At 42.3% G+C, this 18,789-nt stretch overlaps 1 protein-coding gene across 2 annotated transcripts in view; it reads left to right on the forward strand.

Moving 5' to 3' along the window:
* The first annotated feature begins 16,419 nt into the window (after positions 1 to 16,419).
* The window catches only part of galnt7 (polypeptide N-acetylgalactosaminyltransferase 7), a 79,529-nt gene continuing 77,159 nt past the window's right edge, over positions 16,420 to 18,789 (forward strand). For both annotated transcript variants that reach the window (XM_008107581.3, XM_003219051.4), the window contains exon 1: positions 16,420 to 16,729. In XM_008107581.3, coding sequence (XP_008105788.1) covers positions 16,616 to 16,729 — 114 coding nt within the window. In that variant the 5' untranslated portion in view covers positions 16,420 to 16,615. The remainder of the gene's footprint in view (positions 16,730 to 18,789) is intronic.

Here is an 18,789-nt window from a genome sequence, read left to right on the forward strand (position 1 = left end):
CATTACTTTTGTTCCTCCTATTATTAGTTTGTTTGGCCGTTAGCATATATTCCCGCATTCTTTCCCTCCAGTCCTTTTTAGTTAAAATTTTTCCCCTTTCCAGTCTTTTGGCTATGGTTAATCTTGCCACAGGAAAACTATATTGGTATATTTCTTGGTCCTTTTTATTATTATTTTTCTCTATGTAAACCTAATAGACATAACCCCAGGCTTTTAAAAATCTTATTATGTAGCATTTTCTTTGTCTCCTTAGTTACCTTATCCCAAAATGCCTGTATGGTCTCACAGGTTCATCACATATGGAAGGAGATCCCTTTCTGTTTCCTGCACCTCCAGCAAATACCTTGTTGTGATTTATCTATTTTTGCCAGTGTTGCTGGGGTTATATAGCAGCTATAAAACATTTTATATGGATTCTCCCTAACTGATCCAGATGGCATAAATTTGAATCCTTTATTCCATAGGTATTCCCAGTTATCCAATTCTATTGGTCTACCTAGGTCCTTGGCCCAGGATATCATTACTGTCTTGACTCTGTTGTCCTCCATGTTGTAGTTTAATGTGTCTTTGTATAATCTAGAGATTAACCCTTTGTTTCCCTTTTCCCATATTCTTTCCAATTCTGAATAATGTAATAATACTTTTGAAGGGGTTGTAATTGCCTTTCTCTGAGGCTGAGAGTGTGCAACCTACGGTAAGGTCATTGAATGGAAAACCCATTGGGTGATCTTGGGAAAGTCGGTCTCTCAGTCCCAAAGGAAGGCCATGGCAGACTCCCCCTAAAACAAAACTTGCCGAGAAAAATCGATGATAGAATCTTAAAAGTCACCGTAAGTTGGAATGACTTGAAGGCACATGACAATGAAAAAATCAAATAACATTTCTAATTAAACATGTAATTCCCCATATTGTACCCAGTGTAAGGTTGTTCTGCTATTTCATGGACATTATGAGAACAAAATATTATGGCAGCTTCCAGTCACTCACTGGGACAACCCAGGCTGATTGGGGTGCTTCAGTCTGCTGTTGCCACTGGAGTAGCTTGCTGGAATGGGAAGAACTGGTCCACATTGGTCCTCTCAAATCTAGAACCAAGCCTGGGATATGGTGTTCTTATGCTATCTTATGAAGCTCTAATCTCTGCCTGTAAGTGCAGGTAAGGAGTAAGTGTAAGGAGGTAGATCATTTATGTATGTAGAAACAGAATTCAGCAAGTCCTTTCTGGAATTAGCCTCTCAGCAACAGATGCAGAAGCATCTTTGAACTGAGCAGGTGCTATTTTATTTCTAGTTTTCAAAGAAGCAGCCATGCTAGTCTCCTTCAGCATAAAAGGGAAAAAGGGAGGGGGGCAGCAAAAATGAAGGAATGTAACAACATCCTTAAGAGAGTTTTTTTTAAAAAAAATAGAGTGGGTTTTGTGTATATAAACCTACTTCTTCAGTTAAAATACAGTGGTATACAGGTCTCTGGATATAAAGCATATTTACATAGTTGCTGAAGAGGAATGAAATGTAATAAGATCTAGAAAGACGCAAATGATTATCCTTGCCCTACATTTCAAAGGGCTGGTTAAGGTGATAGGAGTTTTTCAGATCTTTACAGTAATCACTTTGTAATAATGCGAGAAAGCAATAGAACTACTTACCAAAAGTAAACACCCTTCACTTAAAAGGTTCTTTTTGGTACATGTGAAGTAGTGTGATCTCTTTTATTAATACATGAGTGTCTTTTTATATATACAGTAGAGTCTCCCTTATCCAACATAAACAGGCCGGCAGAACGTTGGATAAATGAGAATGTTGGATAATAAGGAGGGATTAAGGAAAAGCCTATTAAAAATCAAAATACATTATGATTTTACAAATTAGGCACCAAAACATCATATTTTAGAACAAATCAACAGAAAAAGCAGTTAAATACATGGTAACGTTATGTAGTAATTACTGTATTTATGAATTTAGCACCAAAACATCACAATGTATTGAAAACATTTAGTACAAAAACATTAACTACTAAAAAAAATTGACTACTGTACAAATAAAGATAGAATTGCATAAAATAAACTTACAGTAATAACATTGTTGGAAGTTAAATCCATAAAAAGTTCAAGCCTGTGAAGATTTTAAAACCTCTTTGACCTTTGCCTGCCTAGAGAAACAGCTGTGGATCCAGGTGGGAGGCAGACTGCGTTGGATAATAAAGAATGTTGGATGAGCGAAGGTTGGATAGGCGAGACTCTACTGTATAAAGAAATTGAATTCAATACAGTTTTCTGTCTAATACACCATTACAATTCCCTTGTTCAATCCCAGGGAGGTTGAAATGTCCTATAACTAGTTCTTGGCATTGATACACTGGATGTTCAATTCATGTTGAGCAGAGACTGTCCAATGTAGACTGTATAGGGCATTGTTTAGCATAGGATAGCATATATCATATTGGAAGAAGAATAAATTAATGCATCTTCCAGAATGGATATGAGGACAGAGTTGGCATCTGGGTTTGTGGCAGGGTCTTGTCCCTGTTTTTAACATCTATAGTATGTATCCTGTAGTATACATAATACTGGCATTGTGTAAGATTTGGAGGCTGTCCATTGCCTAATAAAGGCATGTCTTCCAGATCTTGTGAAAGGGCTTTGTTATTTTCCAAAACTGATTGTAGCTTGTTGATGATGTGTTTGAGTGGTCTCAGCTGGGGACTGCAGGTGACCACTAGGGATGCTCAATCTTCTTCTGTTGTTCTCTCCTGCAATCGATTGTTCCTGGGAACTAATCTTGCTTTGTTGATTTATTTCTTCACCTCCTTAGGTGGATATTATAGTCTGAGAAACGCCTGCTGCAAATCCAGAAAGAGGATTCTGCCAATGATAGGGATTGGGGGGGGGGGGGGTGAGTTTCAGGAATTAACAGGGAACAATAGGAAACTTAGTGGGAAAGTACCATTATATCAGACTTATGCTGAGAAGCGTTTTAAAACTTTACATTACTTATATTTCATTGAAAAAGCACAATTCGTTATACTTACATTAATTCAAATGTAGCATTTAATATTATTTACAGGAGTGACTTCAGAAACCTCAAGTCGCTTCTGGTGTGAGAGAATTGGCCGTCTGCAAGGATATTGCCCAGGGGATGCCCAGATGTTCTGATGTTTTACTATCCTTTTGGGAGGTATGTCCCCACATGGAACTGGAGCTGATGGAGGGAGCTCATTCACGCTCTCCCTGGGTTGGATTTGAACCTGCAACCTTCAGGTCAGCAACCCAACCTTGAAGTCAGCAGTCCTGCCGGTACAAGGATTTAACTCACTGCACCACTGGCGGCTCCTTACATCATAGTAAGACTTCGGTATCCAAACTGGGGTTTGGTTCCAGGGCCCTCATGGATACCAAAAGAACTTGGTTTCAAATTATCTTCTGACATATGCTTGGCAAGTGGAATCATGAATTGTTGGTGTTCACAGTGCATTTTCCCAAGATATTCAATTCTATATCCTTTTTGTTTTTTCCTGCTTCATCATTGTTTTCTTACATGACAGTTCTGTGGCCACTGAGCATGCTGTGTAAAATTAATCCCCATTCCCACATTCCTTCCTAAAGTTTTGTTTACACATCTGGCTATCTCCAGGTACTGTACTCCCCAATTTGCCACTATATTTATTTTTTAAGCAGCCAGTACCTACATGAAGATGGGCATACAGAGAATTATGAAAATATCCAGTTGTTGTTGTTGTTGATTCATTCAGTCGCTTCCAACTTTTCGTGACCTCATGGACCAGCCCACACCAGAGCTCCCTGTCAGCTGTCACCACTCCCAGCTCCTTCAAGGTCAAGCCAGTCACTTCAAGGATATCATCCATCCATCTTGCCCTTGGTTGGCCTCTCTTCCTTTTTCCTTCCATTTTCACCAGCATCATTATCTTTTCCAAGCTTTCCTGTCTTCTAATTTTGTGGCCAAAGTACTTCATCTTTGCCTCTACTTCGGTGTTCCTCTTGTCCACAGTCGTAGATCTGGTGGCCATCTGTTGTGAAGTGGCCCATTCCAGTCCATTTCAGTTCACTGACCCCCAGAATGTCTATCTTTATTCTTTACATCTTAACAATAACCACGTCCAATTTGATCTTACATTCCAGGTTCTTATAGTGTGTTCATCTTTAGAACATCAGCTTCATCTTTCACCTCCAGCACCATCGTCATCACATCTCAGGCTTGTTGAACTTATCCTCTGTTCCTCCCCAGTAACATTTTGAGCATCTTCCGACTTGAGAGTCCCATCTTCCTGTGGTATGTTGACATATCTCTGGTTGTACTGATCCATTTCGTTTTCATGGCAAGTCTACTGGGGTGGGTTTCCATTACCTTCCCCAGGGATAGTATTTGTCTAACCTCTCTGCCATGACCTTCCCGTCTTGGCTGTCCCTTCACGGTTTTGCTCATGGCATCATTGAGGTGCCCAAGCTCCAGCACTGCAACAAAGTAATGATCCTTTGCAGGATAGGGTGTTATGTGATTTCAAAAACTAGGGAACTCCCTTCCAGAAAACACCAGGGAATGCACCTAGAGCCAAGTGGCAAAAACATAAACAATGTGGGTGAAGAAAAATGTTGACTGTGGTTTATGAACCCCCAAGAAATACAATCCATTTAAGAAGCAAGATGAATGCTTATCACAAATCCTATCAGTAAAAAATGCAGGCGGCAAAAATTGCCACTTGCCAGTGGCATGCTGATAAATTTGGTGGCATGAGCTACAAACATAGAAGCTCTTCAAATGTGGGCATTCCCTTGGAACAATGAAAAACCCCTTCTTTCTGTGATCCATTTTGCCTAGTTTTTCCAGCATTTCAGCATTTGTCATTCAGGTTTGTTTCCTGATGGAGAGATGCTGCTGCAGCAAACAAGGAACTAGCACGTAAGGAAGAATGGATTTTAGTTTAGCTTTTCACTAAATGCTTGAATTCCCAGCTATGTGATTTCCATATAGCAAAAACACTTGCCACATCATCCCTAATGTATTCAGTAGATTAACAATGTTTGCGTATCTGTTATCCCCACATCAGAAAACCAACACTAAAAAGCCATGCCAGCAACAAGCTCTGGGCTAAAACCCAAAGAAAATTATGATCTCTAATTTACCAGCATCTTCATGCTCAGCAAATGCTATGACGATAACTTTGTTGTTTTTATTTTGTCAAGGTGGCTTCAATTTATGACAACTCTATGAAGTAGAGACCTTCAAGAGCTCTAGTCATCAGCAATTCCGCTTAAGTCAAATGAACTCTGGGCCTTGTCTTCCTTTATTGAATTGATCTATCTTTAATGTGGTTGTTTTCTACTGCCTTTCACTGTATTGAGCATGATTTCCAGTATATCATGTCATTACATGATGTGTCCAAGCTTTGACAGCCTTGGTTTAGTCATTTTGATGTTCAATGAGAGCTAATGTTGATTTGTTCTGAGATCCATTTACTAGTCTTTTTAGCAACCAATTGTATCTGAAAGCTGCCCTCCAGCACCACAGGTAATATGCAATAACAGAGAATAGAACAGAAATGCTTTCCTAGGGAAAAAAATTTTTAGCATGTAATATAACTCTGAAGTATAAAACACTAGAACCAAGGGTATAATACTGCACAAAACTCACTGGGGTTTTTATTAATACATTAACATTTCAAAGGCAATGCCATACTGAGATACATATACCACTGATATGGATTACCAAGCACTATTACATAGTATGAGGAAACTATAGTAAAAATAATTTGGGTCATGTGAGTTCATTTTGAAGGAACCTCCAATGGTGCAGCGGGTTAAACCACTGAGCTGCTGAATTTGCTGACTGAAAGGTCAGCGGTTTGAATCCAAGGAGTGGGGTGAGCTCCTGCTGTTAGCTCCAGCTTATGCCAACCTAGCAGTTCGAAAATGTGAGTAGATCAATAGGTACTACTCTGGTGGGAAGGTAACGGCACTCCATGCAGTCATGCCGGCCACGTGACCTTAGAGGTGTCTACAGACAAAGCCGGCTCTTCAGCTTAGAAATGGATATGAGCACCAACCCCCAGAGTCGGACACGACTAGACTTAATGTCAAGGGAAAACCTTTACCTTTTACTGTAGTGCAATATATGACAGTGTATATTTAATAGAATCGGTCATGACTAGACTTAATATCAGGGGAAAACCTTTATCTTTACTATATTTAATTAGGAGCAAGTCCAAGGGTGTTTATTAGGGTTCATCTCTAAAACATGCACTTAAAACTACGCCTTAGTGAAATGTTGTCCTCAGATCAAACCTGCAAAGTTGTACATTTTTGATCTCTATGTCTAAATCAAAAATGGGAAATATTTGAATTATTATTATTATTATTATTCATTCAGAAAGAGAGTTAAAACCTGGCTTTGGGAGCAAGCCTTTGAGAAGTAGATGTGCAATAAGTTTACTTGAAATCGTGCAATTGACTCTGCATCAGCCTTAGACCTTGCTTTTTGGATTCTGTGTCTTAACATTGGCTTGTATTTAAATATGTTTTTATGTATGCTTATTTTAATTTTGATGTAACTTTCTCATGTTTTATGCTGTAGGCACTATGCAGTGTCATTTGTAAGCTGCCTTGAGTCCCCCCAGGGGTTGAGAAAGGCGGGATATAAATATAAATAAATAATAATTTGAACTTTTAGATATTTTGGATTTTATCTTCTAGAACCTCAACCACCCCTGCAAAAGTAAGGGATTGTGGGAACTGTAGTCCAAAATGTCCAGAAAGCTATTTGCCATTACTGTTCGAATAGATACATATCAAGAAATGCTTTCTGCCTCTTTACATGCTCAATGAACTCCTATAAAGCTATCTCAAGATGTTTACACTCTGCAGAACTTTGCAGTCACTGGAGCTTACAATGGAGGGATGTGTAGCAATCTGTGCTGACAAAAGAAATGCCACACATTGCAGGCACAGCTCTACCAGATGTTCAAGCAAATTAAGATTTGCTTTCCAGGTGTGTCAAGCTGAACATGTTATCAATATTGAATATGTGTTAAATTTATTTTCATGGAACATGTTGTTCTGCATACAATGCTTTCTCTATTTTTAAAATAAAGTATTACCTAAGAAGAAATGTTCATGAATGTAAAATACAGTAGATTTCTGCAAGGAGCACAGATTTAAAAGGCAGCATATAATCTATCCCTATAATGAGCTAAATATATGACTCTAAAGAGGCAGAAAGAACAGCACAGTTTAATAATAAGCCGGCATAGTTACATATCTGAAAATAGATATATTTGCAATACTGCCTACCAGTCACTGTGTTAAAAGTACTGAAAGTAAAACCAGGTTAATTTGGAATAGACAAAAAATTATTTAATAATTAGACCGGTAGTTTAATTTTGTTGTGAACAGAGCTTGCTTAGATCTCTAGTGACTGACTCACCACAGTGGGAGTTGTAGTTTACCCTACAGCCAGAGAGCACACTGAACCTCACCAATTATGCATTCAGAGCAAACTTGCCCAACATAACAAACATTAAGTATGAATGGAGTTTCTCGGGGTTAACCTGGCATGTTGTCAGTTGTAGTTAATCCACAACCTTATGCATTTTGTACAATTAAAAAATTGCTTACTGACGGGTCTATGGACCATAATAAAACTGTATCCTTGTAGTAACCTGGGTAATGCCAGGTACCCAAATAAAAGGAGATGGGAGGAATAGGTAGAACACCTGATCCATCATAGAAGGAAATGGAAGGATTGTATTAAATGAAGGATGCCACGGCACAGAACAATCAGCACAAACGCGAATCAGTCCTATAATCCAATAAAATTGTGACCCTGGAACCAGGTGGGAGGAGTGTAAGATCTATTGAGGAGTTAATTCAGACCAAGTCAATCACAGGATATCCAGCAAGATGGCATTCGAGTGGTTGTCACCTGGTCCAGAAATTGTTTGGCAAGTCAGTAATCTGGATAAGCAAAGCCAGCAAGAAATAAAACAGACTCGTAAATCGTAGTCAGTCCAAGGTCAGGGAAACACAACTGCCTGAAAAGTACTGCTACTTGTCAAAAAGGAGGGTTGAAAGCAACAAAGCTGTCAGCAAGAAGCTGGGAGATTTACAGGCAGGTAATTAGACACCAAGTCCCTAAGTATGCCACCATCTTTTATTTAACAACCTCTGGGGAGAGCAATCTCTCTTGGTCAATGGGTTTTCGCTGTCTGGTGCCTCCTTCTGGGGAACAGGCCTCCCCTCTACCTCAACTTGCAGATCTCTGGATTCGGAAAGATCATGGTTATCAGGAGATGCAAGTTCCTGGTTATCTGTGTATTCATATCTGTCTGAATTGTCCAACTCTTATGGGTGAAGCAGTGCACTCCTGATACAATAAATTGACTGCTCCATTAGTCACATTTACCTGAACATAATCACTAGGATGCTGCCAATGTATGCATATATCATGGCATAGGCCCCACTTCTTAGGGGTGATCCCTCGTTGTCCTAGTATGATGGCCCTCCAAGTGTAGTGTGATGACGGTGGGTACATAGGAGACTGTGGAGTCTATTCTTTACCTGCATGTTCTTCCAAAGTGAGGGCATCCGTTTCCAGGCAGAAGGTGGTCCCAGTCAGGGTTGGCTTGATGCACCTTCCTCTTGGCACGTTTCTCTCTTTCACCCTCCATTCATGCCTCTTTGAATTCCATAGCACTGCCGGTCACAGCTGACCTCCAGTTAGAGTGCTTAAGGGCCAGGGCATCCCAATTCTCAGTGTCTGTGCCACAGCTTTTGAGATTAGCTTTAAGACCATCTTTAAATCTCTTTTCCTGTCCATCAACATTCCGTTTTCCGTTCTTAAGTTAGGAGTATAGTAACTGCTTTGGGAGATGATGATCAGGCATTTGAATAATGTGGCCAGTCCAGCGGAGTTGATGGCGTAGGAGCATCACTTCAATGCTGGTGGTCTTTGCTTCATCCAGCGCGCTGACATTTGTCCGCCTGTCTTCCCAAGAGATTTGCAGGATTTTTCTGAGGCAATGCTGGTGGAATTGTTCCAGGAGTTGAGTGTGACATCTGTAGACTGTCCAAGCATATAACAGGGTTGGGAGGACAATGGTTTTATAAACAAGCACCATGGTGTCCCTACAGATGTCCTGATCCTCAAACACTCTGCTTCATTCAGAAGAATGCCGCACTCACAGAGCTCAGTATTTCAGTGTCAATGTTGACTTTTGTGGAGAGGTGGCTGCCAAGGTAGCGGAAATTATTAACATTTTCTAATGTTACACCATTAAGCTGTATTTCTGGCATTGCAGAGGGATTGGTTGGTGCCTGCTGGAAGAGCACTTTGGTTTTCTCGATGTTCAGTGAGAGGCCGAGCCTCTCATCTGCTTCTACAAAGGTGTTTAGAGTGGCTTGTAGGTCTTCTTCTGAATGCGCAGACAACGTTATCATCAGCATATTGGAATTCTATAGCAGATGTTGTGACCTTAGTTTTGGCTTTTAATCTGCTGAGGTTAAATAGCTTGCCATCTATCCGACAGATGATTTACACACCGGTGGGAAGATTCCCATCAACAAGATAATGTATCATAGTGATGAAGATGGAAAATAAGGTTGGGGCAATAACACATCCCTGTTTGAGTCCACCTTAAATGGATCACTTTTCATAGGCCCCACACCTATGGTTTAACAAAAACCAGCTCTGCAATTAAGTTGAGGAATTAGCCAACATAGGCAACAGATATCAATTGATATGTGATGACCACTTCAGTATTATCTAAGCTAGCCTGCTACCTTCAGCTGTAGTGGAGGATCACATTGAGATAAGATATATCTGTCCAGCTTTTCTGCAAATAATCTTGTCCTTCACCTGAGAAACAAATGTTTTGGGCCTGCCTATGGCCTCATGACACATATAATGTAAAGCTAATACAATCTTTCGTGTTACTAAAGACCCAGCTCCTTGTAATAAATATATATAAACCCAAAATAATTTGATTGCCAGTGGAATAAACCCTTCTAAATGGCTCATGGCTATCAGACTGAGAACTTCTTCCGGAAGCAACTACCATAGCTATGTACACACAATCAGAAAGAGAGGGTTAGAGGCAGGTGGTCATCTGTCACAATAACAGTAAACTGTGCTATTTGTGACTGCTTCTTATGGATCCCCAGGGTGACATTTGTATTTCTGATCCCAGTGCTTGAAATCTGGCCTGCTGACACTAAAAACACTGAGACCAGGTGAGGTTTCTTCCACCTGCCATCAATAACACATATTTCTTGGCTTGGATTTATCCACATAGTAGAAAGATAGGCAACACAGAAGGGCCCTTAATTCCCATGACAGAGTCTATTATAATCTGATGGCTTCCAGACTAGCACTGGTAGTAAAATCCAATGGTTCTTTGGCTACTTGTGATTCTATACAGTCTGACATGAGGAACTGCTATGGTTTTCCTACAACTGTTCTAAGAACTGGCACCATATTTGTGCCTGTTTCTATCTTTTTTGGAAACTCACCACAAACCAACAGCCTGCAAACTAAGGCATTTCACGGACCACCAGTTTTGAGTTGCTTCTTTCAGAGTGTTCAAAAGTTTCTTTGGGGTGATTGCGTTTTTTGCTATAGCAACTCTATCTCTGTGGCACCACAGGAAGTTGAGCAGGCTGTGGAAAAAGAAGGAATGACTGTTAATAACATTTATCTTTCTTTGAAGCAGCGTCCCTTGATTACCCTACTCCACCCACTTCACTAGAAACAGCCATTGGTTTTCTATACAAATTGGACATCACTTATCCAAAATGATTGGGCTCTGAACTAATTTTCATAATAGTCTAATGTTTTGAATGTTATTTACAAAGTGCATTTTCTTATTTTAAAACATACAACAAAAAATGGGGGTTCGAAACAGATTGATAGCATTTCAATGGGAAATTAGCTTTGAGAAAGGAGCGATCTGAGATAAGAGCAGTCATGGAACAAATTAAACTCTTAACTCAAGGTATCACGCTACGTACATATTATCTTGGAGATGCCACCGAAGTCTAGACACAAAATTCATTTATGTCTCATAAGTATTTTATACACATTACTTGATGGTAATTTTATAATCAGTATTTTAATACTTTTGTGCATGAAATATAGTTCACATACATCGCACCATCAGAAACTGTTATTATCTCTGCAGCTCCTGTGGACAATTTTTGAGTAGTCTACATACTCAAGTGTAAATCTAGAAATGTAAGCCAACCCCCCCCCCCCCCAAAAAAAAAAAAGCCTGGGTTGACTTATCCATGGGTCAATGTGAGTACTATATCCTAACCTTTATAAATAAAGTAACAATCCCTTTCTCTGAGTACTGTGGCAAAATCCAAAACCCTAGTTTGTCCTGGGGGAACCCAAAATAAGCATTGGACTCCTCTAATCTTTCAGTGGTGGTGACAGGGCACATTTCTGCCCAGCATTTCTGTAAATCAGTAGGTTGCTTAGTATCAAAGCTTGATCAGTGAATGCTCAAGACATGATTAGATGCTTCCAGGGTGTGTGACCCCATCATGAGACTTGGAGATACCCAAAAGACAATTGTGTTACCAAATGAGAATGGAAAGTCTGTACACATGCCAACTATATAACCCATTGTAACTAAAAAGACTCTGGACATCTGAGGCCCCTTCCACACAGCCATATAACCCAGAATATCAGTGCAGAAAATCCTACAATATCTGCTTTGAACTGGAATACATGGCAGTGTGGGCTCAGATAATCCAGTTCAAAGTAGATATTGTGGGATTTTCTGACTTGTTATTATGGGTTATATGGCTATGTGGAAGGGCCCTAAGACTGAAAGAGTTATCCTACTCTAGAGCCTAGCTGAAAATAAAATTCTGCTTTTTTCCACTCCAGAAGACTTGGCGTCATCTTTGAACCACTCAAACCACTACATTTTAACCACTTATCTCTTTTTTTCTGAATACCTGGATGGAGAAATGGCGGTAGTGGCTGGCCTTGAGGTGGCATTGGTGAAATGACTTATCATATCAGTATCCATAATTTTGGTCCCTAAAACCTGCCCTTACATGAAATTGACTTTCATGTGAGTTTACATGGTAACATTTCTGACTGGGAGAGAGCTACCAATCTACTCTGGCAATGTGATGAGATCCAAAAGATAGATGTCCATAACTTTGGCTCCAAGAAGTTTGTTCAAGAAGTTGACTTATACATGAGTACAGTAGAGTCTCACTTATCCAAGCTAAACAGGCCGGCAGAAGCTTGGATAAGTGAATATCTTGGATAATAAGGAGAGATTAAGGAAAAGCCTATTAAACATCAAATTAGGTTTTGATTTTACAAATTAAGCGCCAAAACATGTTATACAACAAATTTGACAGAAAAAGTAGTTCAATAGGCAGTAATGTTATGTTGTAATTACTCTATTTACGAATTTAGCACCAAAATATCATGATATATTGAAAACATTGACTACAAAAATGGTTTGGATAATCCAGAAGCTTGGATAAGCGAGGCTTGGATAAGTGAGACTCTACTGTATTTCCCCTGTATCAGAATTCTTGAAAATGGATCTAATTAACCCAAGCTAATGTCATCCAAGGGAGGATTACCTGTGAAGGAATCCCACTGGAGCATTGCAGTACACCAAAGTAATTTACCAAAACTTTACCAAAGTAAAGTTACCCTGGACTGTGCTCTGACTTACAAGAAGCACTGATTGACTAACAAGCAAAAAGTGGGCACTAGAAATAATATCATATGAAAGCTGATTGGCACAATCTGGGGATCACAACCAGACACCATGAGGATATCTGCCCTTACGCTTTGCTACTCTGCTACTGAATATGCATGCCCAGTGTGGAATACCTCTCACCCTGTTAAAACAATAGATTTGGCTCTTAATGAGACATGCCAAAGTTTGCCCATGCCTGGTTTACATAACTTTCCTTGACTGGGAGACCTACAATCTACTCTGGCATGTGATCAGATCCAATAGATAACTCTGGCTGCAAAACCTGCTCTCAATTTGTACAAGTGGTTGACTTTGTTGTTGTTTATTCGTTCAGTTGCTTCCAACTCGTGACCTGATGCACCAGCCCACACCAGAACTCCCTGTTGGCCGTGGCCACCCCCAGCTCCTTCAAGGTTAAGCCAGTCACTTCAAGGATACCATCCATCCATCTTGCCCTTGGTCAGCCCCTCTTCCTTTTTTCTTCCATTTTCCCCAGCATCAATATCTTCTCTGAGATTTCCTGTCTTCTCATTATGTGGCCAAAGTAGAGTTCCAGTTATTTGATATAAACGGACGGGCCGAATGTCAGATAACCAAAACTGTTGGATAATAGGGAGGTCCTATTATCCCTCCCAGCAAGCACCCAGCTTGAAGAGGCCCGCTGCTGCCTAGAAAAACAGATGTTTTTCTAGGCAGCAATGCATAGGGGGCCTCTCCATGCTGGATGCTTGGCCGAGAGGGAGAAGACTTTTCCCTCACGGCAAGCACCCGGCTTGGAGAGGCCTGCTGCACGTTGCTGCCTAGCAAAACAGAAATGCGCAGCAGGCCTCTCCAAGCACTGGGCATCTCCTGGGGTGGGGGGGGGGGGGGTGAGACACCGGCACATCGGATAATACGGTGTGTCAGATAAGCGGAAGTGGGATAACCGGAACTCTACTGTACTTCATCTTTGCCTCTAATATGCTTCCCTCTAGTAAGCAGTCAGGCTTTATTTCCTGGAGTATGGACTGGTTGGACCTTCGTTGCCTGTGTGATGTCTCTACTCTTCACTATTTTATCGAGGTTGGTCATTGCTCTCCTCCCAAGAAGTAAATGTCTTCTGATTTCCTAGCTGCAGTCTGTGTCTGTAGTAATCTTTGCGCCTAGAAATACAGTCTGTCACTGCCTCCACGTTTTCTCCCTCTATTGGCCAGTTATCAATCAGTCTGGCTGGTATAATCTTGGTTTTTTATGCTTAACTATAACCCAACTTTTGCATTTTCTTCTTTCACCTTGATAATAACACTTCTCAGCTCCTCCTCGCTTTCAGCCATCAAAGTGGTATCATCTGCATATCTGAGGTTGTTAATGTTTCTTCCAGCAATTTTAACTCCAGCCTTGGATTCATCAAGCCCTGCATGTTGAATGATGTGTTCTGCATACAAGTTGAATAGGTAGAGAGTATACAGCCCTGCCATACTCCTTTCCCAATCTTGAACCAGTCTGTTGTTCCGTGGTCAGTTCTGACAGTAGCTACTTGGTCGTTATACAGATTCCTCAGGAGACAGACAAGGTGACTTGGTATCTCCATACCACCAAGAACTTGCCACAATTTATTATGATCCACACAGTCAAAGGCTTTAGAATAGTGAATAAAACAGAAATAGATGTTTTTCTGAAACTCCCTGCCTTTGTCCATTATCCAGCAGATATTGGCAATTTGGTCTCTCATTCCTCTGCTTTTTCAAAACCCAGCTTGTACATCTGACAACTCTCGCTCCATGTATACTTTGCAGGATCTTGAGCATTACTTTACTGGCATGTGAAATAAATGCCACTGTAGGAAAGCTTGAGCATTCTTTAGCATTTCTTTTTTAGTATGGGGATATAAAATGATTTTTTCCAATCTGATGGCTATTCTTGTGTTTTACATATTTGCTGGCATATGGCATGCATCAACATGACAGTATCATCTTTCAAGATTTTAAACAACTCAGCTGGGATCCCATCATCTCCTGCTGCCTTGTTATTAGTAATGCTTCTTAATGCCCATTCAACTTCACTTCTCAGGATGTCTGGTTCTAATTCACTCTCTACACTATCAAAGCTATCCTCTATATTATTATCCTTCCTATACAGATCTGTATAGTCTCACCACCTTCTCTCGTCTCTTTTTTTGGTAGATCCTCCACTGAATGCCTAGTTTCTTTTTTTAAAAAAATTTACCCCCAAAGGGAATTTTTATTAATCATTATTATTTTATAATACATAATCATAATCTCGCCACCTTTGCTTGATTCCTTCAGCTTTTGTTAAGTCCCTGTCATCATTGTTTTTGATCATGACCATTTTTTTTCCTGAAATTTACGTCCAATGTTTCTAATTTTCTGGAAGAGGTCTCTTGTCATTCTTATTCTATTGTCTTCTTCCACTTCCATGCATTGCTTGTTTAAAAATAGTTCCTTATCTCTTCTGGCTAACCTCTGGAATTGTGCATTTAATTGGGCACAACTCTGCCTATCGCTGTTTCCTTTCGCCTTCCTTCTTTCTTGGGCTACTTCCAGTGCCTCAGCAGACAACCATCTTGCCTTCTTGGTTTCTTCTTTGGGATGTACTTTGTTGCCGCCTCCTGAACAATGTTGTGCACTTTTGTCCACCATTGTTATGGCACTCTATTTATTAAATCTAGTCCCTGAAATCTATTCTTCACCTCCACTGCATATTCACTTGGAATATTTGTGAGATCATATCTAACTGGTCTGTGTATTTTCCCCAATCTCTTTAGTCAACCTAGCAGTTCGAAAACATGCAAATGTGAGTAGATCAGGCGGGAAGGTAACAGCGCTCCATGTAGTCATGCTGACCACATGACCTTGGAGGGGTCTATGGACAACGCTGGCTCTTCGGCTTAGAAATGGAGATGCGCACCCACCCCCAGAGGGACAGACTAAACTTAATGTCAGGGGAAAACCTTTACCTTTGACCCTAATCTCATCCAAGCTATGCTTAAAGCTCTAATGCACTGCCTGCCTGATTCTAACTGGCACTATCTTGACCACATTTTTGTCTCAGGTACGATTTCCTTCCAGCCAAGACATGGCCGGTCAGAAAACCCTTCTGATCCTTTTTCCCACCTCGTCCAAGCTATCGAAGCAGCAGCAGCCACTCTTTTATTATTTGCACAGCTGGGGCGAGGTTGACTTTTTGCAAATCCACCTCCGGATGAAGACGTGTCAAAAGGTGTGTGGGAGGGATAGGGGGAAAGGAAGAGAAAAAAAAGATAGGGAAGATTTTTTTTAAAAAGAGGCAGCTTAAGCCTGGTCTTTTGCAAGGCACCTTTGGCAGGGCTGTAAATCAGCCACGTGGAGACTTTTGTGTGTGTGTGTGTGTGTGTGCTGTGCTCCTGGCGGCGACTTCCTGCTTCGTTGGAGCAATAAGAAAGGAGAGAGAGAGAGAAAAGAGGAAAGAAAGCTGAGGGGAAATCATATATTATTTTTGAAAGGGAAGGGGAAAAAAGTTTGCATTTTTGGTTTCAATTTTCAGGCAGAGCAAGGAGCAGCTAAGGAAGGCAGAGAGGAGGGGAGGAGGAAGAGGAGGAGAAGAAGCAGAAGTGAAGCTGCTGCTGTGGAGGGAGGGAGGGAGAGAGAGAGAGAGAGAGAGAGAGAGAGAGAGCGGGGCTTGGCGCCAGAGAGAGAGAGAGAGAGAGAGAGAGGAGGAGGAGGCTGGAAGAGGAGGGAAGGCAGTAGCCCCAGCAGCAGCAGCAGCAGGGAGGGAGAGAGGGAGGGGAAAGCAGCCGCCGCTGCTGCTTCTGCTGCCGCCTCGGGTCTCCTTCCTCGGCCGCTGCGCAGGAGGAGAAGCCTTGGCGAGGGAAGCAGGCAGGAGGAGGAGGAGGAAGATGCGGCTGAAGCTGGGCTTCCTCCTGCGCGCCGTGCTGCTCCTGGGCTCCTTCCTGGGGCTGCTCCTGCTCTGGTCCTCGCTCTCGCCCCGCGCCGAGGAGCCCAGCCCCCGGGTGAGTCAAGGAGGGGAAGGTGGCGTGTGCGCCTTTCTGCACGCAGCGCGCCTCGCTCGCCCGCCCGGCGTCTCCCCTTTCTCTCTGTGTGTCTCTCTCTTGTGTCTCCCTCCCCGGGCTCCTCGCTCCTCTTCCAAAAGGGGGCGCCTCTCCGCGGTGGCTCTTCCTCCTGCGGCCGCGGCCTGTGGCGCTGAGAAGGCCCAGGAAGCGGCTTCGGAGGCTCCGGCTGCCTGCCTCCCTGCCTTCCCCGCCGGCTTCCTTCCGTGACTCTGACCCCATTGGGCCGAGCTGGGACCATGTTTTTCGCCCCTCCCCTTATCCGCTATAGAGAATCCTAGAGTTACAAGAGACCCAGTCCCAGGGCCAACCCCATTCTGCCATGCAAGAATCATTACACAATCAAAGCCCTCCCGACAGATGGCCATGCAGCGCCTCAGCTTCAAAACCTTCACCTTCCCAGGAATCCCACTGCCCACCTTCATCCCACTGTCCAGATTCCATGGCAGTTACAAGTGGTGTCAAACTCCATTCTGCCATTCAGGAACATATCACAATCAAAGCCTTCCCAACAGATAGCCACGCAGCGCCTCAGCTTCAAAGCTTCTCAGGAATCCTTTTACTGCCCTGGCTCAGTGCTATGCGAGTTGTAGTTTGACCAAACTACAGCTCCCCAGATTCCATCGCATTGAGCCAGGGCAGTTGCAAAGTGGTGCCAAACTGCATTCATTTTACCCCATTCTGCCATGCAGGAACATAACACAATCAAAGCCCACCCGACAGATGACCATGCAGCCCCTCAACTTCAAAACCCCCACCCTCTTCGCAGAAGTCATATTCGACTGCTCACTTTCACAGCCCCAGATCAAAAAGAGCACCAGGTTCATAACACATGCAGGATCAGAACTCAATCAAAGCCCTCCTGACAGATGACCATGCAGCCCCTCAGCTTCAAAACCCCCACCCTCTTCCCAAGAGTCATATTCCACTGCCCACTTTCACTGCCCCGGATTGAAAAGAACACCAAGTTCATAACACATGTAGGATCATAACTCAATCAAAGCCCTCCCGACAGATGGTCATGCAGCCCCTCAGCTTCAAAACCTTCCCCCTCCCAGGAACCCTATCCCGCTGCCCATCTTCCGGGCCCAGATTCCATCATATGGAGCCATGGCAGTTACAAGTGGTGTCAAACCTCATTCCGCCATGCAGGAACATAACACAATCAAAGCCCCCCCCCCCCCCCCAGATGGCCATGCAGTCCCTCAGCTTCAAAACCTCCACCCTCTTCCTAGGAATCATTTTCCACTGCCCACTTTCACTGCCCTGGCTCGATGCTATGCAAGTTGTCATTCAACCAGACTACAACTCCCAGATTCCATTGCTCCAAGGAATCATATTCCAATGAAAGGCGGAATGGGGTTTGACTCCACTTGTAACTGCCATGGCTCAGTGCGATGGAATCTGGGAGTTCTAGTTTGGTTGGTCTTTCACTACTCTGACTCAATGCTATGTGAGTTGACCAAACTACAACTCCAGATTCCATAGCATTGAGTTGTGGCAGTTACAAGTGGTGTCAAGCCCCATTCTGCCGTGCAGGAACATAACACAATCAAAGCCTTCCTGACAGATTTCCCCCAAGCAGGAAGCAGCCAGACTTTGAAGCTGCAAGGCTATTCAGTGTTGATGAAGCTGGCCAGTTGTAATATTCACACTTACCTCAGGCCTCTTCCACACAGCTGTATAAAATCCCACATTATCTGCTTTAAACTGGGATATATGACAGTGTGGACTTAGATGAGCCAGTTCTGAGCAGATATTGTGGGGTTTTCACTGTAGCTCGGTTTTACTGGCAAACCAGAGGTTAAGCCAGGCATGGGCAAATACCTGATTTGCAGTACTTTCACCCACCTCCAGATACTACTGCTAAACCCATCAGCTGTGCATCTGCACCAACTTCTAATGGGTCCATTCATAACATCCATAAACAAGCAATGCATTTTTCAAATAACCTGGGCATTGCTGGGTACCCAAGCTAATAGACTGTTAGGAGTTGTGAGAGT

Source organism: Anolis carolinensis, chromosome 5 (assembly GCF_035594765.1).
Source record: "Anolis carolinensis isolate JA03-04 chromosome 5, rAnoCar3.1.pri, whole genome shotgun sequence".
NCBI lineage: Eukaryota > Metazoa > Chordata > Lepidosauria > Squamata > Dactyloidae > Anolis > Anolis carolinensis.